Genomic DNA, 26624 nt, shown 5'->3' on the forward strand with positions numbered 1-26624 from the left:
TTGGAGGTGTAGGCACCTCAGTATGCTTGACATAGGCCAGCACTAGGTCCCCTCCCTCACCCACTCCTTTTCTCTTCTCTTCACTTTAGGGCTTTTAATACAATTATATATATATATATATATACGAACTTTATGGTTGTACGGTAGTGAAGCATCAGTGCCAACACTGATGTTGCTGTCATTGATGATGATGATGATGATGATGACTGCGGTCACCAGACACACTGCTTAAATACCCCACCGTGGTTGTGTAAATAAGCTGAACGAAATCTTTGGATAGTTTATTCACTGCTGCCCCATCGTTGCTTATGCGTCTGCTTAGGATTTTGACAAACCACTCTTCTATAGTTGCTGGTGCTTTACTGTGGGATGTGCCTCTTACATTATCTGATCCAACTGCTTATTGGTTCAGTGAAGCACCAGCACTTACTTGCGTATTGTTGTCGATGAATTCAGCTGATATGTACCTCGTCGAAGCCCGTCAAGAAATCAAAATTCTTTTCACTGCTGCCGAACAGCGAAACCTGTCATATATTCATCCTTTATTTTGTATATGGCTCGTTTCTCAGTCAGCCAATTCATCAGCTATAAACCATGTACCGAGAATACGTTGATTCTAGCTACTACAGTTTCGATCACCGGAAAATGGAAGACCAGGGGAGATACGGCCAAGTAGTGGAGGTGATGGCATGTTCAGCTAGTTCGAAAACTGGGTGACTATGCTCTGAAGGCGATGGCTTTGATGTAAGAGCACCATTGGCTGGGTTTGAGACGGTTCATTCGTTAAGGCGCGAATTTGCTGATCGGAAAGTTCGTGGTTCGAACCAAACTTTGTATCTCGACTGCTCTTGTCTAGGCTTGGGCAACCTGGCAATACCTCATCCCTCATGGTTCTTTCTGGGCGCATGGCAGCTAGGCACCAAAAGGGTGTTACAGCTGAAGGATTATTACCATCGTTTTTGCTGACTGCGTGTTGATCCATGTCTGTCAGTGTCATTAACCATCGGTGAGTTGAGTCCCTAGATCCCCATCTAGGAAGGCGGCAGTTGTTGACCCGATTGAGTTGACTGGTTAGTGTTTCCGTACTTCGGTAATAAACGGTTCATTCGTCGGTCGCTTTCACTGAACACAGAACAGGGCGAAAAGAGCTCTTCGAGGCAGAAGTCTCGTGGAACGCAAAAATGCATGTTCTGGGATTCAACCTGTGAAGCTTAACTCAATGTTCGTAAGGAGTTCCTTTTTCCTAAAAGAATTCCGCGAACCTCAATTCCTGGTTCGTTGTTCCCACCAGACCTAGCCAATGCTTCGGAGACACCGACAGCTTTCTTATGTCCACTACGTGTAGAAGCCATGTTTCCTATCCATTAAGCAGTATGGTCGCACTGCCGCAGTGTATACTTTGCCATTGACAGACAAGCTGACGTCATACAGGTTCCATGAATGTTGGCAAGAGCTGTCTTAGCATTCCTGATTCGAGAATTAATCTCGTCTCTAGCCAGTCCACCGGAACTTAGACAACTTCCCCTTAGACGCCCAGAATGCGTCCGAGAACGAGTTAGAAGATAGTTCGAATTACAGACAGTAAGCAATATTTTACTTGTCTAAGAACAAGCGCGGATGAGCTCAAATACACATATGAATATTTAATACGAGTATATAGGGTACTGGAAGCAAGATGGCTTAAGTGCTTAGAGCGCGAATTTACTGACCGGAAGGTCCATGGTTCGAACCCGACCTCAGCCTGTCGACTTCCGCTGTCCGGGTTTGGGCAAACTGGCAGTATCCCAGTCCTCTTGCTTCCTTTGGGTGGCATGGCAGTTAGGCACCGAAAGGGTGTTACAGCTAATTGACTGTCTGACCTATAGAGTAGTAATGATAATAAGCAGACAATAACCACTTCGGCTCGCCAAAAGTGGTTCAGCTGCAGAACCCTTCCGGTGCCTAGATGCCGCGCCACCCTAAGGAAGCACGAGATCCGAGATACTGTCTAGTTTCCTAGGTCTAGACGGGAGCAGTCGAGTCGTAGATGTCGCTTTTGAACCACGGGTCTTCTGCTCAATACATTCACGCGTTAACCACTAAGCCGCCTCGAGCTCGAGTTGCCTTGGCTCGTGTGCAACTGTGAGGTTTACGATTGATCCCACCCAATCTTTTAATGTCTGTTTACAGGCTGTAGGTGTGTAGCTCCTGCCTAACCGTGAGGTAGAGCTATTTGGCGATATACACTCACTTGCATACCAATTTGGTTTTGACTGCAGACTCACCTGGAACTCAGCTGAATCTCTTGTTTACGATGTTTCTAAACAAATACACGTGCCGCCTCATTTTTCAGTTGGTACGACATTCGGGATATCGCGACACATTGTATAAAGGTAATGCACTACTCCTAGGGTTGCTGGGAACTATTTAGGTTGTTTTAGGGTATTTAAAATGGTTTTGCACTTTGAAAGATCTCAATCAAGGATAAAACTATTGTCTGTTTACGCAATGTCTGTGAGGGAACGTCCCGGGAGCATTTCGATCCCCGAGGCTTCAGAGGCAGGTAGAAGGATTTCAAGCAGCGCATTAATAACAGCTATGAAGGGGGATGGTGAGAGTGAACAAACTTATCTTGCCCGGTTATGTCCTCTTTGGTAATGTATCAGTCAGACTCGTTAGTTCACTGGAATGAAGAAGAAAAGCTACTTCGAGGAAGTCACACTGCAAACAAGTGGATCGTCCCTCAACATGGAATTCAACTGAACCAGGATATAAAAAAAGCTGATGGTCCAATAGGATGTCAGTGAGAGGCTGAGATGTAGGAAGAAGGTTTCAGTAGACGACAAATCGTTAGAAACGTGGATTTGTGCATCTGCGGGTAGTCCTCCTTACACTTCTTTGTACGTGAAATTAGGCGAAAGCTTGCTGTGTATTTGTACGCACTCACAGGAGTTCGTATACAGTGCCCTTATAAGGAATATGAATTTAGAAAGGACCCCTTCGATCTCCATGGTTTCTGGCAGTCGACGGGGTCCAAAATATCTTTTATATCAGGGAAGACGACCAACGTGGGACGTTTGAAAGGGTAGTGCGGTTCAGGCACCAGTCTCAAGGCAAAGATATGGTCGATGTATCTTTGGCCAGAGCGAAGCCCAGCCTAATTCTCACGTGTTTTCCTCTCTCGATAATCAGTTAACCTGCGCAAAATAGTGCCAGATAGCACCTTGAGCACAATGGATGCCAGACTGATGCCACGACGGGTTTCACACCATTTTTGCCATTTTTGAACACTTGGATGACGGTCGAAGTTTTCTCTACTAGTATTGTTTCTATTCCAATTCTTATGTAATAGACTTCACCACATTTGAACGGTGCGGGATGCGGATCTCCTTATATTGATGTGTTCTGTCTGTCAGAAACAAGGATACAGGACGCAAGTACTGTAGTTGAACTTATTGGCTCCTTGCTCTCTTTCAGGCTCCTGTTACACAACTCTGATGCTGCGGCTGGATATGCCATGGTGGGTATTGTGTTGAGCGACTGAGTGGCAGCGTCTTTGCCTGGCCAGATACCCATTGATAGTCACCTCAGTGAGGTCACGAAGACCTTACCGTAGTATGATGTTCTGCGCACCATAGCGATCCATTGAGCTATACTGGGAGGTTGTCCCCACGACACTCAGTCTCTCATTCCAGGTTGGTTAATGGGTAGAAGTCTGACACTCAGTTCCTGGCCCTCCAAGTTGGTGGTTGGAACATGTGGCGACTTGTTCCGTAGAAATGGTAAGGCATTTGCATTTCCCGCCAAACACCGCTGCCTTGCGGTTAGGCTTTTGAGCCGATGACTTTGGCGCCCACACCGTCTAGGTAGAGCCCTGGTACAACCATGACATTCATAACTTACAATACTCATTCCACATCGGCCGTCGCGTGGTGCCATCAACCGGTCGCCTTACTTGCTACATACAGCAGGGCGGGTAAGCGAAAACAGGTTACTGTTGACATCTCCCTTCTTTCTCCTCCACATAATTTTCCTCCCCCCTCTCCCCACCCCAATAATCATTCTCTGCTTGTGGGCCTAGCACTTAGGATTGATGACTCCGTTAGTCGTACATAGGTTTTGAGCGCAACACGGCGTCATTTGGCTCCGACATCCTCAGGTATTTCCAAATCAATCTTCAAGCCTCGACACCCAGTCTATTTGGCCGCGTTCAGTATCCGCACTCTGAAGCAAGCAGGACAACAAGCTGCTCTTGCACTCACACTGGACTCGCCTGCCATTGATGTGTGCTGTGTCTCAGAAACGAGAATTGAAGATGCAAGCACGGTAATTGAGCTAACCACTCCGTTGGTCTCTACTCGCTTCCTGCTGCGCAACTCTGGTGATCCAGAGGCTGCTGCGGCGGGATGTGTAGGGATCGGTATCGTGCTAAGTTACCGGGCAAGAGGATCCTTACTTGACTGGTTACTCGCTGATAGTCGCCTCTGTGCGGTTCGTCTGGCAAAGTCTGTGAAGGAGTCTCACAAGGGGGAAACTGATCGCTATCTGTTTGTCGTGTCCGCTTACGCCCCAGCTGACTGTATCCCCGACGCTGTAAAAAAACAGGTTTTGCTACGCCCTGAATCCCCTGCTGTGGCGAGCTAAAAGTTCAGATATCGTGGTGGTTGCCAGAGATATGAATGCGCAAGTGGGCAGGCTCAGTGCATCTGAGACTCAATTGGGAGGTCGACATGGACTGGACTCGGTACGTACATAAAATGGCGAACAATTGCTTCAGCTGTGTGCTAATCGCAGACTGTTTTTATGCAGTACTAACTTCCGAAACAGCCGAAATCGTCTGGCCACATTGTGTCCTCCAACGGCATACGGTCCACAAACTCAAATCGATTACATTGTCATCAGTTGCCGATAGTGCGGATCAATAAATGACTGCCAGTCGTTTTGGAACACGTATGTGAATTCTGACCACGCACTCGTCCGGAGTCGCTTCCCCCCACGTTTCTTTGGGCCGCGTAAGGTGCGAACCAATCGCTTGGCAACTGAGAGACTGGCAGATCCGTATGTTAGATGAATATACTAGAATAGTCTTCTAGAGTCTCTTCCAAATGCTCCACCATCATATGTGAACGCACACTGGGATGACATTGCCACCTCTTTGCATATTGCTGCGAATTTCGCCTGTGGCACAGCCCAATCAGGCACACTCAAGCACTGGATATCAGACCGAACGGTGGCACTGCTTAAATCTTGGAGAAATATCCCAGCCGGCCTCGGTGCGTAGAATTACCAGACTTCAAGTGAAAGTGAGCGTGCGAGCCGACCCTGAAGTATGGTGGACACAGAAAGCCAAAGAAATGGAAGAGGCCCAGAAAGCGGGTAATGCCCGGAGATTATTTCAGTTGATCCGTGTGACCGGTCCTCAGAAACCACCTGTGAGCGAAGCCATCAAACATCAGAATGGAACGACCATCTTGAATAAAGAAGAACGCCTCGACCGGTGGGCTGAATACTTCGAACAACAACTGTCGTGGCCACCAGCCTGCACTCATCCAGAGCCCACAGGTGAATTAGAACCCTGGACGGTGAACGTGGAACCACCTACGGCCTCGGAGGTTTACGACTACATATGTTCTCTCAAGCGCCACCGAGCTCCGGGTCCGGATGACCTTCCACCCGCACTGTTCAAAGACGGGGGTGAAGTCCTCAGTCAGCGCTTGTCCGATCTGTTTGTTTGCATTTGGGAAAAGGAGTCTGTCTCAGACAACTTGGGAGAGTCGATGTTAGTACCCATTTACAGAAGAGGGGCGCGTAATGAGTGTGGTGACCATGGGGAGTTCAGCTTCACCCCGGTCGTAACAAGACTTGGCGCCCATTGTGCTTCATCGCCTTACGATGGCATACTGCCTTGAAAGCAGCAAGCGGGATTCCGGCCAGGTAGGGGTTGCGTTGACCAAATCTTCGCACTCTGTTAGGTTCTAGGACAACGCGTACGTATAAGGGACCCACAATTCTAGCATTCCTGGATTTCCGAGGCACATCCAACTCGGTTAATCGCTCTGTTCTTGTTGGCACACTTGCTCACCAAGGAATGCCCCGGAAGTTTGTACACAATACGTTCTTTGTATTCTCAGACTTCCGGACGTGTGACAGTATATGACGAGCTCTCCAAAAGCTTCCGTACTTAATGCGGTGTCCGTCAGGGATGCCTACTCTCTCCATCCCTTTTGAACATCGTGATCGATAAAATCATGAGACGAACGCTGGAGGGTTTCCAGAATTTTGGTGTTCAGATAGCCTGTGAAGAAAACCTTGTCCATCTGGAGTACGCAGATGACATCGTTCTCATCTTCGGGAAGGAGAAGGCGCAGGTGTTTTTGGATAAACTGGCCAAAGTTATCCCGTCTTTGGTATACACTTTGCACCCACAAAGTGTAAGGTCATGCTAGTGGAGGTGCAGTCACTGGACGCACCACTTACAATCCAGGGAGAGGTACTGGAAGTTGTGAAGCGTTTAACGTGTCTTGGAATTTGTATTAGTTCTTATTATGGTGTGACAGAGTTCATTGCACGAATCTACAAGACTCGGGTCGCGTTTGTTGATTTGAGACACCTATGGCGTCAAAGTGATGTATCCCTGAATCATAAGGGGCATGTATACCAAGCTACAGTACGGCCTGGTTTGTATAGCTGTGAGACTTGGTCTATTCGAAAAGCGCAACTGAGACGTCTTCAGGTGTTCGACAATCTGTGTTTCAGTACTATAGCTCGTGTGGGTTGGTGTCTGCATATCCGTAACGAGGCAGTTAGAAAACGAGTTTTCGGTTGTGCAACGGGTACTTCCATTGAAGAATGTGTCCAGCACCACAAGCTGCGTTGGTTGGCACATGTCTTGAGTATCATTTGCCGAAGGTAGTGCTATTTTCCATGCCCAACTCAGAGTGCCGTAGGCTAGAGGTGGCCAACCCTTGACTTGGCAGAGGAGTATGAAGGAGATCACGAAACGCTTGGGTGCTGTCGGTGCTACTCGAGACCGCATGATCCTCACTGCGCCTGGTTGGAGACACTACAAGATATGGCTGCTAACCAATGTCAGTGGCGTTCTTGTCAGTTTCTATCCAGATTCCCTGAGTGAATGTCTGGAGGTGTAGGCACCCCGGAATTATTGTAGTAGCTAGTCCCTCCCCATCCACCTTTATTCTTTTCTTTACACTAAGGCAGTGAAGCATCATTAATGCTGATTTTGGCGTTCCGAACTTCTGCTGTGATGGTCACCCATTATTCAGTTTAGTCTTGTTGGTCAACTATGTGCGAATCCACGAACCTTCGCACACTGCTATGAGCCAGGGAGGGTTTTAATGTCATAATAAGCGTTTCAAAGAAGGAGCATGGTCCCTATAGCGAGGGGCATGATCGGAGCATAATACTATTGTAAATACTCTTGGGAACTTCAATAGGAAAGTGTCTACAGCAGTATTGAGAAGCTTTAGAATGTAGGGAAGTGGGATGCAGTGAGTGGGGTTTAGAGTTTAGTTATCCAGGGAATCAGGGAGTGCAGAAGTCAGACCTACGGAGGGACACGATAAATTGGTAGGAATGTATGGAAGAAGAAAGACTCGTGAGGAAATTTAAAGTCAAGTTTTAGTTCAGTTTTTTTTCAGCAGTGGTTCTAGCTACCACACCATCGTTCATTGAGGATAAGGAAATGAAGGGATGAAGAATAGGGGAATGAGAGCCATGAGTTAAGGGTGATGACTTAATCAGTCAACTGGCGTCGAAGGGTTCTGTTTTCTTGGTGTGGCAAGGAGTTAAAGCAACGCAATGAAGCCAACAGCTTTGATGCAAGTGTCACTGGCTGTGTGACAACCATATCTGTCAGAGTCACCAACTATCGGTTTGTCTCGTCTTGCGGTCTGCATCCGGGGAGACGGCAGCTACCAACGCGAATGAGTCAACTTGTAATGGTTTTCATGCTCCGTCGCTCACTCACGACCCACATCTTCCATATCGAGCAGTTCACCTGCAAATACCAGGTTTGGTTATGGTCCCATTCAATACTGCGGTAGCAGTTTACACTTTACAGGTGTGAAGTGCATGCCGAACTGTGCAGCGGAATCATTAAGATTATTTAAAATGGTCTGTATTTACTGAGAGATTGATCCAAGAAGAGGAGAGTCGTTGGAACCCCGGTAGTATTTTGAACTCGAGGCTTTAGAGGCAAATAGAAAGGACTCAAGCAGCACATCGATTACGAAGTCAAAGAGAAAGGGCGACGAAGAACACATTTGCCTGTCACCACTGGATGTAGTAAACTTAGAGGGTAATTTGCCGTAGACACATGCGTATACACGGGGCGGAACATAAAGCCTTCATAAGAGACACGAATCTAGAAGAGACAGCGTTCTTCGTTACCATCACACTTTCCAAGTTGGCGAATATCGTTATAGAGGATAGCGTAGTTCGTGGACGGGAATTGAACGATCCGGAGAAAATAACTCGAACAACGTTTGTTAGAAATGATAAAGTGTCAATATGAGTATCACCACAATGCATGATTAGAGAAAGTTTTGGGCGAAGGGCAGAAGGAAAAATTACTAAAAAGATATTTTGAAGGATCAAGAAGGGCACATGAAGTCCCATTTCCATTCTGGTATGTGGGAGTTTAACGAGGCCAAGATTTCTGGAACACGACTGTCGTGCTCAGGATATGGGGATTGGGACCAGGCAAGCTGTGCAATGGAGTTGGCAATAGAGAAGAAATTGACTTCGGTCTTTGGGGTCTGGGAAGTGATCGGAGCCACTCCGCACTGTGGACGCTGAACGTAAAATTCCACAGTGGAGTCAGGCTGAAGTATCTGTCAGTAGTTAACGTTCAGCAAATAGAAATGAGGCCGCACGGTCGCTGTTCAGTGATCCGCAAGCGGCAAAATATTCACTGCATCGGAGCAGTTTAACTCAGGCCAAAATGATTGAAAGTCAGGAGCGGAAACGCCCAGAACATAATAGTCATCATCATCACCATTATCAACAGCATGACATCAATTTTCAACACTGATGCTTCACTGCCGTACAGCCATGATTTATTTGAGAGCCTCATTGTGAAGAAAATAATGAAAGTAGACGGGGAAGGGACTTAGTGCTCAGAACAAGAAGCTTCTAAGGAGGTGAAGAAAGTTTTATGTGGGTACATTCCACGAAAACAGCGGGGAATTACATTTGGATGAGGTCGATGGGTGGAAGGATTTGGATCTCAGTGGGGATGGTAAGAAGCTGGTGAACGAAAAGAACTGTTGGATTTGCTGATTGTTGCAGTTCATTCTGTGAATGTTACACAGTAGAACTGTTGAGCCCATGAGATGGCAGGACGAGCATCCTTACAGTTGGTCTCGGCGGTTTGTGTGAACGATCTAGAGTGCGTTTAGTAGAGCTAAGTATTGTAAGTGAAAATGCACTCAGGTGCTCCACTCAGCATCCATTTGTTAATGATGTTCCACTACTTGTGAGGGTCGTTTCGATGGTGCTTGAACTGCTGGAGCTGAGCGACTCAGGTTAATTGCTTGCTTCATGGGGGAGTTCGTTGCTGGAGAGGATCCATGTTACCTAAGGTGTTAACTCTCAGAGGGACTGTAATAGATGGTCACGTTCACGAGCATAATCTAGTCATGTCCTCAGACGAGGTCCATGCATTTATTTTGTCGATACAATCAGCTTAGGCTTTTCCCTCAAGATTCCCTGGTGAAAGTGAAACAGTTGAGATACTGTAGTGTGTGTTTTTGCCAGCACCCCAGGAATTAATTTCGCAGGCCTTAAACCAAATGATAGTTGCAGTGTAAATTCGTTTGGAATACTTGCAGATAGCCACTATAATCATGCATGCTTACAGAGACGGTACTATGGTGCCTTGTTGTGACAAATAGGTATCCGAATCGTAACAGTCAAAACAGTGAGGCGTGTGTGTGTGTGTGGGGGGGGGGGAACAGGGGTAAATAACACGTAAGGAAGCTTGTACCATGTAGAGGTCGTCTATCGACGCAGCAGGAGTCGACTGAAAATATTCAGTCGGGCTCGGCGGTATTTCAGGTCGCACACTGAAGGCCTTCGTGTATCTTTGCATTTGACCATACAGTAGTGTGAATCTCAACAGACAAAGTGATGTCAAACCTGCATCAGGTCATTGGAAGTTGGTGACACTCACCTGGCCTTTTGTATTTTCGAAGTGCTCAGGACCCATATTTACTTTCAATCGCGCTACCTGTTGCTAACGGGACGCTTGAAAGCTTCACTTTTGGTGGACGAAATAGTGGATAGGTATCACCGCAGAAAGCCTTCTGGATCAGTGAAGCAAAGATAGTCTTCGGTGTATTGCTGCATTCACTCTAAAAAGCCAGTTTTATTAAGTTTCTCTTTGATTAGCGCTCAAATGAATGAGGTTTGGCTTGGCACCCTTTGGAAGGTAACACTCCTGTCTAACGTGGGATCCTCTAAGAAGAGGCGACCGTTTCAGTGACATGACAGCTAAGCACTGAAAGGTGTTACAGCTGAACGATTATTTTAATTAATTTATGCCCGAAAAAGGGCCGTTACTCGTTCTCCCAGTCATCATTTATTTCCAGAGGAGAATCATCATGGACATATCTCGAGGTGTTGACGTGTATTCACTGTGTTACAGCGAACGATTATTTTAATTAATTTATGCCCGAAAAAGGGCCGTTACTCGTTCTCCCAGTCACCATTTATTTCCAGAGGAGAATCATCATGGACATATCTCGAGGTGTTGACGTGTATTCACTCGTCGACTTACATCACATGTTTGATGCTGTGCCACGGAACCAATCAAATATAAGCCTACGCGGAATACCATCAATCTAAACATGTTACAGCAGAAGCGTTTTTTCTAAAGAAAGTGGTACCAGATGACCTAGATGCCAGGAACAAACGACTATGATCAAGACTCACTACATTGCTCTTATATATATCAGTGGTAGATACTCAGGAATACTGAATATCTGCAGCATTCACGTCGGCGGAAAAAGTTCCGTTGCACATAACACCAAACAATAAAATATCGTTGTTTCGGCTCAGAATGCGTGCGATGTGGTTCCTAATGGTTATGTCCCCCCCTCCAAGAGGAAACACTTCGATATACCTCGAAGATGTTCCACTGACGGGGAGGGTGCTGTATTCGGTGACTAGCCATTGTTGCCTACAATTATCCTCTGTCGGCAACAGCTTATTAGTAGTGCCGAGGCAGGGTAGCTGTTTTTCACGGATACTGTGCCACCTAATTGAATCACTTTTTGGAGTTGCATCAACTTCCGTGACTGGATTATTGGGCTCAGAGTGGTGTCTGAACTACTGTCACATGTCGCCGTTTCCGCCCCGAACAACTGCTAGGCATGCTTCAAGATTAAGCTTGGAGTTAGGCAGGTTTGTCTTTCTACTGGATTCCAAAAAAAAGACGATAATTGCACCTGGCCATAAAACACACTTAGTACACCTTATTAATTGGTGTACCTACGTTGCTTTTTTCTGCGTCGTCTAACCCTCAGCCTTTCCCCTCATTCAAGTTTGTCAACTATGATCTTGCTGATGATGGTGTCAAAATTGAAACTGCTGACTTTTTGGAATCTTGAGCAAGGAAGCAAAAAGATTTATCAGCAACACAATCCCCCCGATGTAACTCGGGTCTGAGATTCGTATGCAAACCTCAACCACATTCAAGGTGAGCTAGACGATTTACAACCGCCAACACCTACCTCCGATTTCCTGGAGACACGTTCAGTCTGAGATTCGTATGGGCGTTCGGGAGAATCTGATTTATGGACTCTATGTTGACTCTTGATCGACTCCAGATTGCTTGCCTCAAGTTGTCTGGCAGCTATGCCAAAACCAGACGACCATTTTAATTACGACCCCAGGTTGACGAGTTTTTCACCAGTTAAAGCTTAGCTACCCAGGTTTCAGAGACCCGTCAGCTTCCACTTTAGTACTTAATGAACTACCAGTTTGAACTAGAGTAAGAAAGATAGATATCGGTTTGTAGGAGCGTTTTCGGATAGTCTCCCATATGCGCATGTCAACGGCATCTCGAACACAATGTATTATACTCACTGTCAGAAACATGTTTCTGTGAAGAACCCAACAGGCCACTGATTTCGGACATGACCTAAAATCAATGTGCACATGACGTACTTATGTCATTATGCTGTTGACTTAGTTCACAGCGTTTCTTGATTTTGACAATGCTCCTGTGTATATATTTTATTATCATGTGTTTTCTCCTACAAAAGAACTCAGAAGCTTATGAGCATTGGTCCACATAGGTAGTCTTTGCGGAATGAGAATTGTCCGCATACCTCAAAACGGATCGGGGTTTTGTTATGTTGTGACCAAACGAATCCACACATACCCACAGTTGAGTTACTATATTTCAATCAATCCAATTCCGAAATATGCGAAAAGACTTAATCAAAACATTGTTGGCTTTAGCCTGTGGAGGTGAGATATGATATGACGCGGATAGACAATAGGTGGAATTATCGAATGAATATCCAAAAGATGATCAAGGAACCAATTGTGTTGGTGATAAACGGTTGGCAAACGGTTACGCAACTAACTTAAGGGATTTCGTTGTTCGGGAACATTTGCCTTGCTGACACGTGGATTATAAAGGCAGCTCTATCATTTCAAGTTCCACTTTTATCCATTCACAAAATCTAATAGGGAGTGGTTCTAAGGAACAAATAGCAAGCTGATACTGGCTTTGGTTTAAATAGACGCTAAGTGGTTGTTGGGCTCTCCTGGCTACCTCCGCAGCTACCTCTGGTTACAATGTAATTTGATGTTTGATGTTGAAACAACGCTTTGAACACTGGTTTACTGTCTGTCCTGATGGTAATGACTCTGGCGTGAAAACCGAAAATCTACATACGGGGGAGTGCTTTCCATAAACTTAGCTTCCTGAATGAATGGATGGTATCTGAATACTACGGTCACCCATTTATGCATGAGCGGTCTTGAAACTTGTACAGAGCGAGTGACCCCAGACGTTGGAATGGAGTTTCTCAAGTAGAACAAACTTCCAGTGCTCAGCATACAAGTTTCTGGTTTCACAAATCAGGAGTATGGCTCCTCAGGTGATCCCTTCCGCACGCTGAGCTTCCTAGTCGTCATGAGTTTGGTGGATATACTTTGATGGTCGTTGGTTTGTTCGCTGGGCTGGGCAATTTGATTACAAATGTTTCATCACCAATCTAGGTGACATCGTCAGTGAGTTTTTAGAGAGTGTACTGGAGCGTAACAATGAGTTGGCGGTTGTCAATGATAACTCGAGCTACCAACATTTTCCTTCATACACTTTGATCTTGGGAAGACTTCTGTTATTTGGCGAAAATGAAGGTGGAACCGCGGTCAGTATGGTTTCTTGATAGTACTCCAAAGATAGGAAAAATGAACAAGAACAATGTTTTGTGCTTCCCCTTGATGTCTAATCATGGGGGATAAAAGATAGGGATTACCCGTCAGTGACCTTGCGAGGACGAGTGCTATTAGGCCAGTGCACCACAGGAACCAACGACCAGGAATTGCGTTTTACCCCTTTATAATTTCCCAATCGACCACCCCATAGTGGTGACAGTTCAGTTCCATAACGCAGTTTGCTGTCTATCCTTGCGGTCGTGCATGAAAACAGTTGGCCACTGCTTGGTGGCGAGTTTCAATTGATTTTTTGGGAATACTATTTCCCCTTGGAATCGCGTTCACAGCTAAACGATGGTGTTCACCAGTTGACAGCGTGAGCAGATGAAATAAGTACTTGCCGTTCTGATCGGGGGTTGCAGGACTGATGACGTCGAATTCATTCACCTGTACCACTTAAGATAAATGTGATTCGTCAGCAAATTTTCTGGTTGCGTGAAGCATTCAAACTTTGAGTTTACTTGCACTGATAGGTGAAAATAAGATCATGTGCTGGATAAATACGGCCTCATTCAGAATAATAAATGGACATGTGTACAGGATATTGCTGGGATTCAAACCTTGTTGATGTGGTGGTGCAGTGTCTTAGGTTAGAGATAATAACACATTTAACCACTTCGCGACTGAGTAGTGTGATCGTAATATGAGAAAACAATCTCAGTACTTCGTTTTACTAAAGGCTTTCGGATTTTAGCCACTATCGGCCACATCCTGTCCGCAGATGGCAAAGTTGTTAGCGTGGGTAAAACAGTAATGATTCCTCTGTGGCAACCAGTTTGTTAGTCAGTCCCGGAAAACGCGTCCTCATGTGTTGGTCCAAAGAGTTGGATGGATATAATATCCCAAAAGTACTGGTAATACGGCATCGGGCTATGTTTTGTGTCTGGCCATCGACTTGTGATTGTGGATGTATTTCGAGTTTAGGGTATCAACGTCCCTGACTACTACCTCTCTTCGAGATTCATATGTCGTTCGAACAAGGTTTTGAACGATGATCAGTGGCAAGATCCGGATTTATTGTTATCCAAGGACGGACACAAATCACACTGTAGCTGTTCGCACAATGCCGTTTGAAAGCTCTAAAAAATTCTATAAGCTGGAAAGTAAGCTCTTCTCAGTTGCCAAGCGGAGAATGATACAACGTAAGAAAAAGAAAGGCTCTCTAAACTGATCCGAAAACCCAATGTTCAGTCTAAGTAAATTATCCCTTGCCTCTTCGTTGGAATTCTACACGGCATTTGCGGTCGCTGAAACTTGAAACGCCGGGACTTTGCAAGTAATGAGTAATAAGTACGTCAGTGCAAGGATACACAACCACCATAGAAACACTCAATTGGGACACGGATCTACGGGACCAAACTAGCCCCACTCACTTTCTGCTCGATCCGCGCACAATCGAGCACTTTTCCGATGCAGCGTTGAACATTCGTCTGTCTGTTGCACGCAAGCACCACACCTACCCATGCAACGAATTATCACAGTGCCTGTGCGGCAGTAAAATTCGCCACGAAAACTGCTCGCTTCCCTATCGGTGTTGTCACTTCTGAGCAAATCGAAGTTAGAATGCCAACAAGCCTCAAAGTTTCAACGGAAGTGATACTTCAACAAAAGGGGCGAGATAGCACTGTGGTTAGGGCGTGCATTGACTGACCGGAAAGTTCGTGTTTTTAGTCCGACCTCTGCATTTCGACTTCTGTTTAGGTCTGGGTAAGATGGTAGTATCCCAGCCCTTGTGCTTCCTTTGTGTGGTATGGCAGCTAGGCACTGAAAGGGTGTTACAGGTTATTGATCATTATTTTTATTTACCACGAATACCTCAGAAGCGTTGCTGATGTTGGGTGGCTTAAACAAATTCACAGCGAGGTAATTAGAAAACGGATATCTGGTTGTACATAAAGTACTTCAATCGCGGGGAACATCCAGCTCCATCAACCCCGGTGGCTTGGCGATGTGCTACGCATGCCAAAACAACGTCTATACCTCCTTCAAAATGGCGGAAGCCGCTATGTGGGCAGCGTGTGACTTCACAGAAGGGCGTGAATGAGATTGCAAGGAGCTTGGGTGTTGGTGCGGTATGCCTCACAGGATGGTGTCCCCGTGATCCCGCCTTCGCTTGGTTTGTGCGACAGGAGTGCGGTGTCACATTGAGCGGCTTTCGTAGTTGGTTTTGTAGGGTTTCTTTTGCTAGTGAGTTTCGCATGAAGCAGTTTTTAGCCCTTCCGTCTCCTGCCCCCATTTCAGAAAATAACGAAGCGCCATTCCTTCCTATGTAAACAACGTGAGTAAACATGTTAACAAGTAACTAACAACGTGAAACCGCCTCACGCTGCCTTGCGAAGGCTTGAGCCCTTGCCTATGGAGTTTCTATTCACATCGAAACTGCAAACTTCTTCCTGGTTATCACCCTCAACATCGTCATCATTGAGAGCAACATCACTGTGATGACACGTGTCGAAATATCACATAACCATGTTCGAACAGGGTCCGCCAATGAAGAAGAGGACAAAAGGGGAGTCATCTGGTGCTTGCCTGCTACAAAAACTAGGTATCTACATCTCAAGATATTCCCCTTTCCAAGGGAGGGAAATCCACCTCCTGCTTGAGGACCACTGAATTTGTGTATTTGGTGACGAGTTTAACCGTTCTTCTAGGGAAGAAGCTTGTGATAAAGCTTCTTTAACTTTAATGGAGAGAGCTTCCTTGGAGTGAGTAAAGTGTTCGATGAATAAACGATATTCCCATTACTTCGTTCTACCACATGAGACAGGTACCATAAGTGAATTAATTTAAGTACGGCGTATGTTCTGTTTCTCGTGCGATGCTGTCTTCTATTATGGACTGAAATACCCAAGCATTGGACAGCCTAGAGTTCATTTTTCTCCAAACCCACATTAATGCTGTTTCATTACTTGGAAAAACTGCCTCACCCGTCCCAATAAACAATAGCACCATTTCGAACAATTCTTACTTGTGCACATCGACCAAACACTATCACTCACATGAGGTGATGTGTGGCTAGATTGGAGTGCGGCTTTATAGTTTTAACCCATGAAACCCAAAAAAGTGTGAGCAACAGGTGAACAGCGAAAAACGGAGCACTCATCATGAAGCTGCAAAATTACACGAAAATAAGCGTGATTAATAGTAATCCAAAGGAATAACTGAAAATGATCAGCTTCGGCGCTGATACTAAACCTTGAAGGTATGATTGCGTCCATCGAAACGCCATAGACGTGAATCAGGTACGTCAATTTGCATGGGATGTATTTGAGGTCTCTGCGGTCTTCCCATAGCCGATGCTCCGTGCAGTGCCGCTGCTGATGTGACGTTATATGGTATTCCACATGCAGTATCTTGTATTGCTGGTTCCACTGAGGGTATGTACGATTTGATAGATATTCTACTGGGCGTAGTACCGCCATAAACGGAAAATCTTGTCGTTGACGGGAGTGGTTGATGTGTGAAAAACGTTTTAGCTCCTGTGTAACCGTGCCAGTACTTCGGTTCGACAACCACGCTCTCTAGCGTTTCCCTCTCTAGTCTCACAGGAGGTATGTTATAATGAATCGTTCCCCGCTTAAGATAATCCTCGGTAAACATAGAAAATGGTTGCAGACCGTTAGGATTGCGGTATGATAACTCTTCGGGCATTTCGCTAGCACTTGCGCTATTGACTCAGATTTGAATCCCCAATATCCTCTGAGATCGATAATGCAGCTAGTCTTTTTTACCAGCTGCGACCCGCGGTCGCGCCCTTATCCAGGAATGAACCGCCACTACTTGTCCCAGTTGGTAGCTTCGAGATACTCTAGGACTGAAATAGGGAAGTGTTTGACTTAATTGGTTGAGCGTTGAAAGGTGTATGATAGACTGCATCAATGAAAAGCGAGGTCGGGCTGTGATACACTAAAACCATGCACATCTTCACTGCATTAAAGTGATACTCCTATGGAGGGGAAGTGGGTAAATATGTCGCACTTGCTTGTTCAATCAACGAATAATTGTTTTCTCAATGGTGTGAGTGTTGCTCGTTCCATGATTCATACACTTTTGAATGTCACTCAAAAACGCTTGTGTTACGTTAGATGTTTTATGCAGCCATTTCAACCGCATTCCTAGGGCGCATCGCTAACTGACGGTCTTAATAACTCATATTTCGCCCATCATTCATGGGACTTATCGTTACCTTGGAAAGGAAAGCCACAGTACATTCACCATTCCGCGGTTTTGGACAGCATGTTACATCTACGTTGTCTAGTCGAAGGTGTAAGTCCGAAGGGCCGCTTGGCTACCCTAGTCATCTAAAGTTGCTGGTAATCGTATACACGGTGAGGGATGACTTCACTTGTTTCGTAAACCAGCAAATATGCAAGGGAAACAACAATCAGCAAGGGTGGGTATTCGAAAAAGGCGTCGGTGAGTAATGCGTGGCATTTCATCGGCGGGCCCTCCCCACATCTCACTTAGTAGCTTTCCGGATGAGCTAACTAGCTTTTCAGGATTCATTGACAGGATAAGGAGAAAAGATCCCGTTCGAATCCCTGCGTTTTTCATGACCTTGAGTTATCTTCTATTCGGTGTGATTGTCGAGATTTTCGTTAATTCGGATCTTAAATTCGTGCTCCTGTTCCTCTCCCACCACCATGGATTTAAACTGCGATAATCTGTTGACAACTAGTCTTCCTGTTTTATCTGTTTTCTCTTCCTCACTTACAGAGAGAGAGCATTTCTAGCTATTATCATATATCATCACATTATTTTCTTAGTGCCAGTTAGTTTACTCTCCATTACAAACAACGGTTCCTCATAACAGATGAAAATACATTGGTGATGAGTCATTTCACTTCCTCATTTTCATCAATTTTCTCTTATTATGTATCATGCAGCATTTGCTGATTTGTTGGCACCAATCCCACCATGTGCACAAAAGCTGTTGAAGCAATCCATATATTTCCATTGGCAATGATCAGGTGATTCATATAAATCAGCCAATAATTATCCACATGATATCGTCACTTTCAGGCCTATCTAGCCTGCGACCGACTGGATTAAGTTAGCTCACATCAGAGCGCCTCTTCCCTAGGTTCTATGGAAGCCGCTTCACATTTCTCATTCATGTTTTCCTTAGGTTTTAGTCTAAGGTTTTTCCTTTGTGTAGCTTATTTTCCAAGCTGTACATGTGTCTTCCCATCCCTTCTTAATTGCAGGTAGGTCTGGATAAACCCTGCACTCTTTGGCAAATCTGCAATTCACTGGTTTTCTCTGTGTTGAGTCTCTTCTCTCTTTTGAGAGGAGTTTATTCCCTCCCTAATTTCTTGGCCGTTGGATCTTCGGGGATGCATTCTACTAGGACCTTATGCTTCCTACGTCGACTGTGGCCGCAGCCCCTGGTCCTTTTGGTGCGCCTACGTTTACTCTCAGCACATTTAATCCATCCAATTCGGTAGCAACAATTTCCACACCACCGGTTGCAATGAATTTGGTTCCTGCGGTCTCCTACGCTTCCGTACCCATAACAGGCAGTTCTATGCCAAACACGATTTTCACTCCAGCAATGTTGCCTACTCAGCAACAGCAACAACAGCCTGTTATTTTTTCTGGGTAAGTTCCGGTACTATTCCGTAGCTTTGCAGTTTTGTCCTAGCAATGGACAATATATACTTTCCTACTTTACTCAAGATTGTGATGGAGTTGGAGAAATTGTTGATAATGTACATCTTTCATTATTTTCGCAAATTGAAGGGCTCATGGGAACTTTTTCTTGGCACAACCTGCTGCGATGGGTGGTACTCCAGTGATGCTAGCTTCTGGTCAACCGAACACCCCTGGTACGTTTGTTTTGGCACAGCCTCTGCCGGGACCAAACAACCCTGGGGTACCTATGCCTGCCCAACCACCGGCCAACTGCATCATCCGACTTCCTGATGGTCGATTTGTTGTTCCGGCACAGGCTGCACAAATGGGTATTACTTCAACCGGAATGTCTCGTCTACCTGGAGCTCAAGCGACCTATTTTCCCGTATCTGTACCTCCGGGCTCTGGATCAACTTCGAACACGCCTCCTCTGCATCAACAGCAGTCCACAGGCATAGTCACACCTCCTCCTGGACAGGTCAGTGTCTGATTCTGTATATTCCTAAAATGGCTTTCTTGCGGGAAGTTTTTGTGTCCCGTAGTATTGTTTCGCCGTGTTGAAGGGTCATCAGTTAGCTGTACTTCTCAAATCTTAGTCTCTTCTTGTATACCAAGATGTCCGTGTATTTAATTTCTGAGCCAGATCTTAATGAACCCCAAACATGGCGATATTGGCGATAGGTCGTTGACTAATTTCAGCCAGTCTTCTACTAATTAGATATCATAAATAGCATCCCAACTGAACTCTAAGGCAGCCTTCACTTCACCTGTTCAATGGAGCAAAATGAATGAAAGGTTCGCTTTAAATCGCTAACGCTAATCGAGCATGTAGTTTATGTCTAAGTTGTGTGTTACCCAGGATATACTCTTTGAGCAGCACTCGATTATGTCACCTAGTTTCTCATTGATGTTGATTTCCTTGATATGGGGTTGCTTGGCCTTCTACAATCGTCCCATCTTGTTTCAGGCCTTCTATATCCAGGTTCCTTCTGCAGCTAGCAACTTGGGTGGGTCGGTGTATGCTACTAGTTGTACAACACCTGGGACCCCTTTGCAGCCGCAGTCCAACACACTCCTGAAACCTGCACCACAGATGCCTTGCATGGGTTCAGCTGTCGCGGGTCGACATCCAGTCCTTATATCCTCTCCTATGCCGTTACCCACTGTCTCCGGAGTTTTCCCTTCGGGTGCTACTGCGTCAAACGCACCGTCTGTGGCTAGTACGATGGTGAGAAGTTTTCTGCTATCCTCTATTCCATTCATTTGTCCTTAATCTATCGGGACAAAATCTGTCGTCTTACGTTCTTGTCCATGCCTGTCTTGTGGGCTTTTCTCAATCCGGAGCACAAATGCCGGCTGGTCGCCCGGTATTTATTATTTGGACGTAGCGGTTTGAGTAAGTAAAGTATTTCGTTACACAATATTGTGAAGTTACAAGCGGATTCTCATCCTAGGAGCACTCCATAAAAAACACACATAGCACATTGCTGGAATGTTAAACGCAGGTGATGGCTTTCCTCCTTGGGTACTGCACATTCATGTTACATTCGTGGTGCCGTCATTCGATGTTGATTCTCAGTTCTAACCCCACTGGATCGGCTAAACTAACTGGTTTCAGGAAAATCATTTTAAAAGTCACTGAACAACCCCCCAGTAACAAATATACTGTACACTGCCCGGAAGGACCATTGTTCCAGGTAACGTGGCACTGCGTGCCTTCAGTTCACACAGGAACCTGCGGGGAAATAAAACAGAATTACACGACGTGAAAACGAGTGCACTACTAGGTCTCGTCCGCCCGAGTTGCTGAGGTCAACTTAATCGTCATTTTAGTCTCGTCGGTTGATCTTCACGATGTTCCTCTCAATTCGGACCAGTTAGGCCAACTACAGAACATCTAAGTAGACAATGAGGTTACATTCTTAAGACGCAGTGGAACGACCGAAGTTGATTGTGAGATCCTACACAGCACGTTTCTGACTTGCTGGTCATCGAAACACGGCACTGTACTCCTATAGTGCTCGTCCCTCGTTGTCGCCTAATACGCTGGGTACCCCGTCAGCGGCATTGGTAGAATGTGGACAGTCGCCGTACATCGTCCGTACTCAGTGGCCACCCTTCATGTATGTACGTACATAAGTTCAGGTGCATGCTATACTTTTGTGCACCCTTTTTTCAAGGTTCGGTAAAAGCCCTCCTTGCTGTCGAAGCTTGGAATGTTTCAGAACTGATGTCTGTTGGTTGGTATTCGATTTTATAACTGAATGAAGCAGCCCACAACTTCCAGACGAGAGTTAGCAGAGGTAGTGCTGAAACCCAGGCCTGTACAAGCGATTCGCACATAGATGGTGAATATCAGAAGCTAAAACGACTTGCTTCTTCTGGCAGTATATTCAAGGTAGATTGAACTGCCTGGGGTTCATGTTTAGACAGGACTACGCCGTCTGCATAATAATCGTTCGAGACTCCTTTCTGTGAGGGGAGCTCCAAGTGGCAAGCTGTTACAACAACCAATCTTCCTTTTTGAACATCAAGAACAAATTAAAGAGGAGTGACGAAATCGAATATCCCGTAGTGATTGAATTCCACTAACTACTCAGTGTAATGATCACTTTCTCCAGTCCCACTTACCGATAAAAATAATCATTAGATAACCGCGTCGCCTCTGCGTTGAATGCTTAAAGGTGCTTTCATTATGTCTCTGCTTATGCCAATCTCAATCCTCACTCTTCACTTTTTACTGCGGCATTTCGCTGTCCAGAAGGCTGTCGTTGTGCGGACACCAGTCCATTCTGTGCCCTTAGGATTAGACGGTATTGTGGATGGCATCCGGTTCATAATTCCTGCTGTTTATTGATTCATACTGCTGTCATTCAGAATATGACTCTGTTTGTCCCTGTGGTACGATCCTGTGCACGATCCACTTTTCATACTAGGAAACCAACCCCTTCAGCTCACCACTTATGTCTCGTTCAAAGTAGTAAAACATTACTAATTATTTTTGCAATTCGTTCGGTTGGGTCCAGTGTACGATCGGGAAAGTGACGTATTCCACTATGATGTGCTGAACGACTAAGAATTCGTGAATGCTCTGATTGTAGTGGCCGGCGCTGTGATGTTACATAATCAGTCTACATCGATTCTTAATCACTACAGTACCGTCTCAGTGAAAGGCCAATCTATCTTCACACAGCCGTGAAGCGTGGGTTTCATATTCTGCTGTTGCTGTTTGTCACAACTTCTAGAAGTGGAATTCACTGAAGAATTCGAACGACTAGTGTTTCCAATCCTACGGACGATACGCTCTCAGAGTTGAACTGAACCCCTGTTCCCTGAAGCAGAAGCCAAGGACAAAGACGGCCTACTTGGTGCTCAAGTGCGCACATATACGCAACGTATATGTACGTACGCATATCTACAGAATAACTTTGAGGGCCTTGATACAGCACTGTTCTGGAGCCAGGTATTCAGCTGACCTGGATTTTGGGGTTGGCTAACTTGCACCTATTAACTCCCAGTCACCTCAGATCCGTTCCTGAATTAGAGCAAGCTTTCCAGTTACTCAGACGCGATCATGACATTGGCTTCAAGTACAGTCAACCACCTTATAATGGAAACCTCACTGAGGACCGTTGTTACCTGTTTCTCAGGGACGAGCTCAATACCGAACATAGGTCATCTTCATCTTACCACTGCACAAGCTCATCGGAAATAATGACAACGCTCATGTACCTCCACTTTCTCGCCGAATCTCTGTAGGGAGTTACGGCGTGACCTCTCGAATACTATTAAATTCCCAGTTTTGGTGAACTCATCACTCAAGGGGATTACTTATACTGGACGTTTGTGTACAATAATCACTGCTTACATCTGAAACCGTTTCTTGCATTCAGTCTCAGCAACCCGACTGATGCCGCAATACCAACACGATTCTCGCATTCTGATCTTATTTGTTGCCCTCTGCCACTTTGGTCCAATTGATTTCAACGTGGTTTTTAACGAAGTACGACCGCTCAATTGTGAGTATGGCTGTGATAACCGTATATTTCCGGCCTAATCCATTGTCGATTGGCTGCACATTGGTTGCCGGATGAGGAGAAATCAGTAGAGGTGAATCTGATTTTAGGGGAGTGCACACGGTGGCGTCTAGATCCATCACGGCTGACTGTCAGTGAGACAGACCCTGGGTCCATACGGTTGTGCTGGCAATGCATTTGAACCTTGTATAGAATTCTTTGTGTTCTTTCCATAAACCTGTCCTGGATCTATCGCTTTCATACCTGACAACCGAGGGTGACGGAGAGACACTCAGATAGTCATTGACATAAGACTACTTTCCATAACTGAGTAGTGGCTAAACTTTGTGTTGATACTTGCTGTTTAGTGAGGTGGTGGCTGTTTTTGTTTGCCGGATAAAATATGCCTTTCCATTTCTGCTCGAGGCGCTTCACCAATGTATTGTGTGAGGTGTGTCGTCCTTTAACGAACTCAGTTGATAAGGCGTGACGACTGAGTGTTCGCAAGAGGCTGGTTACTTATCTCGGTGGAGTTTGTCCAATGACTCCGGTAGTTCACCGATCCCGAGGGACAGCATTTTCGAGTCCATTCTGTGCCATCTGTGTAGGATATAGCGCCACTAAGTGCGAATTAATCATTTAACTGATCGGTTGAACAGTCCACTGATGGTGATCGAATGACTTGCTGTGCAACTACTACCCTGAAAGTCGCAAGTTCAAAATTCCCAGGAGTTTCGGAAGACGCGCACTGCAGATGATTCTCAATAAGGATGAAACAGCAGTACATTGCTTCCCATTCTTTTCGGCATATATTCATTGGCCAGATTCACATAGTTGGAAAACCGACGGACAAGTCTGCATAAATACGTGATCCCATCTGTGGTGACACTCCGGTCGGAAGCTGCTGATTTGTCTGGGACACAAATCATTCACTTGATTTTCATCGTTTGCTTGCGCAGCAGCCTACTGAGATTTGGGGCATTTGTACTCACTGAATTTTTCGGAATTTGTGTGTGGATGAGATCATGCAGTTCATTACTTACTTTTTCCTAACCACTCGTCAGTTTCGGCATATGACCGAAGAATCACCGTGTTGAGGTTGGAAATTGAGACGCGGCGGAGATGGAGCCGGTCATCAAAAAGCCGAGGCACACGAAGCCTTTATCTTCACTTTCCGAACGAAAATAGGTACGCTGGGCGGTGATTTGGTTAGCCGATCACCAGCAGCACATTTGTAGGCAGCGAATACGTGACTCATTTGCAATCCATGACCAAACAATCACGTGGTCGACTTTTCGAAGCCCTTCTGGTGAAGCCTAATGCTTCTTGCGGCTGACCAACCACAGAAACCTGTTTTCAGTGTTAGCTGATAATCCATCTCTTTTGCAATGTTAGCACATTTATTGGCTAACTTTTCCACAGCGGTTCTGCCTCTTACCTTACTTCAAAAGCACGTTTTTGAGTAGTCTATGATTTCGGCTCAAAAATGCTTTAGGTAGTACAAGAAGATACGTATCACTTGGTTGAATCCTCTTCTTGCTTTTGATGGCTATATTTTGTGGTGCTAGACGGCCTACCAAGAGTCAAACGGTGACCTTGAAATGTCACTTCGGGATATTTCCAACGTTAGTCTTTAATTGGAGCTAGGGATAAAACACAGTACCATTCTCACTTCAATTGTGTATACATTTCTGCATCCGGTAGCCAGCCAAAGATAAATGTGGATTTAATATGGAGTTTCCTTCGTTTGCTGCAAATGGCATGGGCCGGTCGCCAAAATTTAACACAAAACACTACTAGTTTCTCCCGATCGGCCTAGTTCTCAGTCGATCAGCAGTTTAGTTTGACGTTCATACTTGAGGTAATATGTGTGTTAATTTACATAGTGACTGGTTGCGAAAAACAAGAGAATACAACTCTCTGACACCAGACCCAGAAGAATATCGTAAAGCATCGCTCGACGTACCTGCTCCGCGACGGTCTGCTATCCCGCAAGTATTGATGAAGCGTATGAATATAATAATAATAAATAGCCATTGTAGATAGAATAGGTTGACCCGAATAAAAACGATACTAGGATTCCGCGAAGCTCAGCTCTAAGCGCATGTAAATAGTGAATGAGGTCGTTTCGGTCGAATGGTCACTATGGTGGCTCTGATTGGCAGCCTTCTACACTTTCTACATCGTGAATGAGGTGCTACAATCCGGCCGTTGTTGCTTCTTAAGGTCCCGTAGCGCCGAAGGTGAACTGAAGAACCTTAGTTCTCAACAACCGGTCACATTCTCTTCCGTTTCACTGTAATAACGACATTTTCCTCAGCTTAATTCTCGATACGAACTTCCGAGGCTAGCTTCCCCGTCAAAAACAACCGTCAAGGGTGCACAGCGTACATTAATACCCAAAATTGGCTAAAAAAACAGCGCGTCGTATGTAAGGTGTATGCCGCGACAACATTCTATAATCTCTGACGCCTTCTGGATGAACCACTGACAACCGGCATTCGACGAGTATTGGGTCATGATCAGCTGTTAGGTTCAGGCTTTCGACCAATCACAACTCGCGTTGATACCGGATCGGCAAGCAGCCCAAACTTTTGGCCAATGTGCGGAATGGGCTTCTCAGCCGTAGCACCGCCTAACTATGCCGTTATCGGTGTAGCATTCCGCCTAACATTCACCATCTTGATTGACTTGTGGTGGTCATAACATATGGGCAGTGGTTTACTCCCTAATGACGCTCGGTATCTAGCGCTCGTTTGTAGTCGATGATTCTGGCGGCCACTTTCTCATAACACCATTATTGGTTGTTCAGCAATCCGACTTACAGCACCTGTTGGTACCACCCATTATCACTGCAAAAAGTAACTACCTCGTCTCTCACCCGTTTCTAATTTGACCAGTTTAAAAGCCTTTGTCTTCCATCTAATGATAGTATAAATGTCCCTTACCCCGTATTTCTACAGAGCCTGGCAAAACCGTGCACACTTGGCGGAAACATGGCACCTGTCAGTTGTATGCAACCCATCAGCACAGCCTTTCCTGGTGGAATGACCGTGACTCGTTTGCCTAATGGAACTTACACAACCGTGCCCTGCACTAGGCCACAATCCCCCATGGTATCCACCAACTGCACCACGATTCCTGGAAACGGAGGACAATCCGTCACGCCAGCTACGCCTACTAGCACCCGCCGGCCGACCGCCGGAGGTCGGACTAATAGACCCGGCGGCTCGGCGTCTGCTACTACTGTACTGCAGCAGCTGGATGAGCAGATCACAGCAATACAAAAGCTACAAAACCCATCCGAAGCACAGACGACGCGCCTTCAGCAGCTGATCGAAGTCCGCAACCAGTTGTCTAGGACGACCAAGACTTCGGTTGGTTCATCGTCTGAAGCCAGTCAACCAGCATTAGATATTGCACCCAATTGTCGTCCTCTACAACCTGCAGAAGCTACAATCAGTCCCACACTGGTAAGCCCCTGGAAAACTGATATCACTGGTGCTGTCTTGTATTGTATTA

The 26624-nt window shown here is 45.7% G+C and overlaps 2 protein-coding genes across 2 annotated transcripts in view; one reads left to right on the plus strand and one right to left on the minus strand.

Moving 5' to 3' along the window:
- Positions 1 to 26624, plus strand: part of T265_00160 (hypothetical protein) — a gene marked incomplete at both ends in the record, with an annotated part of 56849 nt that overhangs the window by 5890 nt on the left and 24335 nt on the right. Inside the window, 4 exons of the mRNA XM_009163817.1 lie at positions 18803 to 19053; positions 19195 to 19564; positions 20054 to 20314; positions 26066 to 26575. Coding sequence (XP_009162081.1) covers positions 18803 to 19053; positions 19195 to 19564; positions 20054 to 20314; positions 26066 to 26575 — 1392 coding nt within the window. The remainder of the gene's footprint in view (positions 1 to 18802; positions 19054 to 19194; positions 19565 to 20053; positions 20315 to 26065; positions 26576 to 26624) is intronic.
- Positions 16642 to 17103, minus strand: T265_00161 (hypothetical protein; the record flags this gene model as incomplete). Its single annotated transcript, XM_009163818.1, has 1 exon — positions 16642 to 17103. One exon carries the CDS (start codon positions 17101 to 17103, stop codon positions 16642 to 16644), a length of 462 nt encoding a protein of 153 aa, XP_009162082.1.

This window comes from Opisthorchis viverrini (genome assembly GCF_000715545.1).
Source record: "Opisthorchis viverrini unplaced genomic scaffold opera_v5_1, whole genome shotgun sequence".
Taxonomy (NCBI): domain Eukaryota; kingdom Metazoa; phylum Platyhelminthes; class Trematoda; order Opisthorchiida; family Opisthorchiidae; genus Opisthorchis; species Opisthorchis viverrini.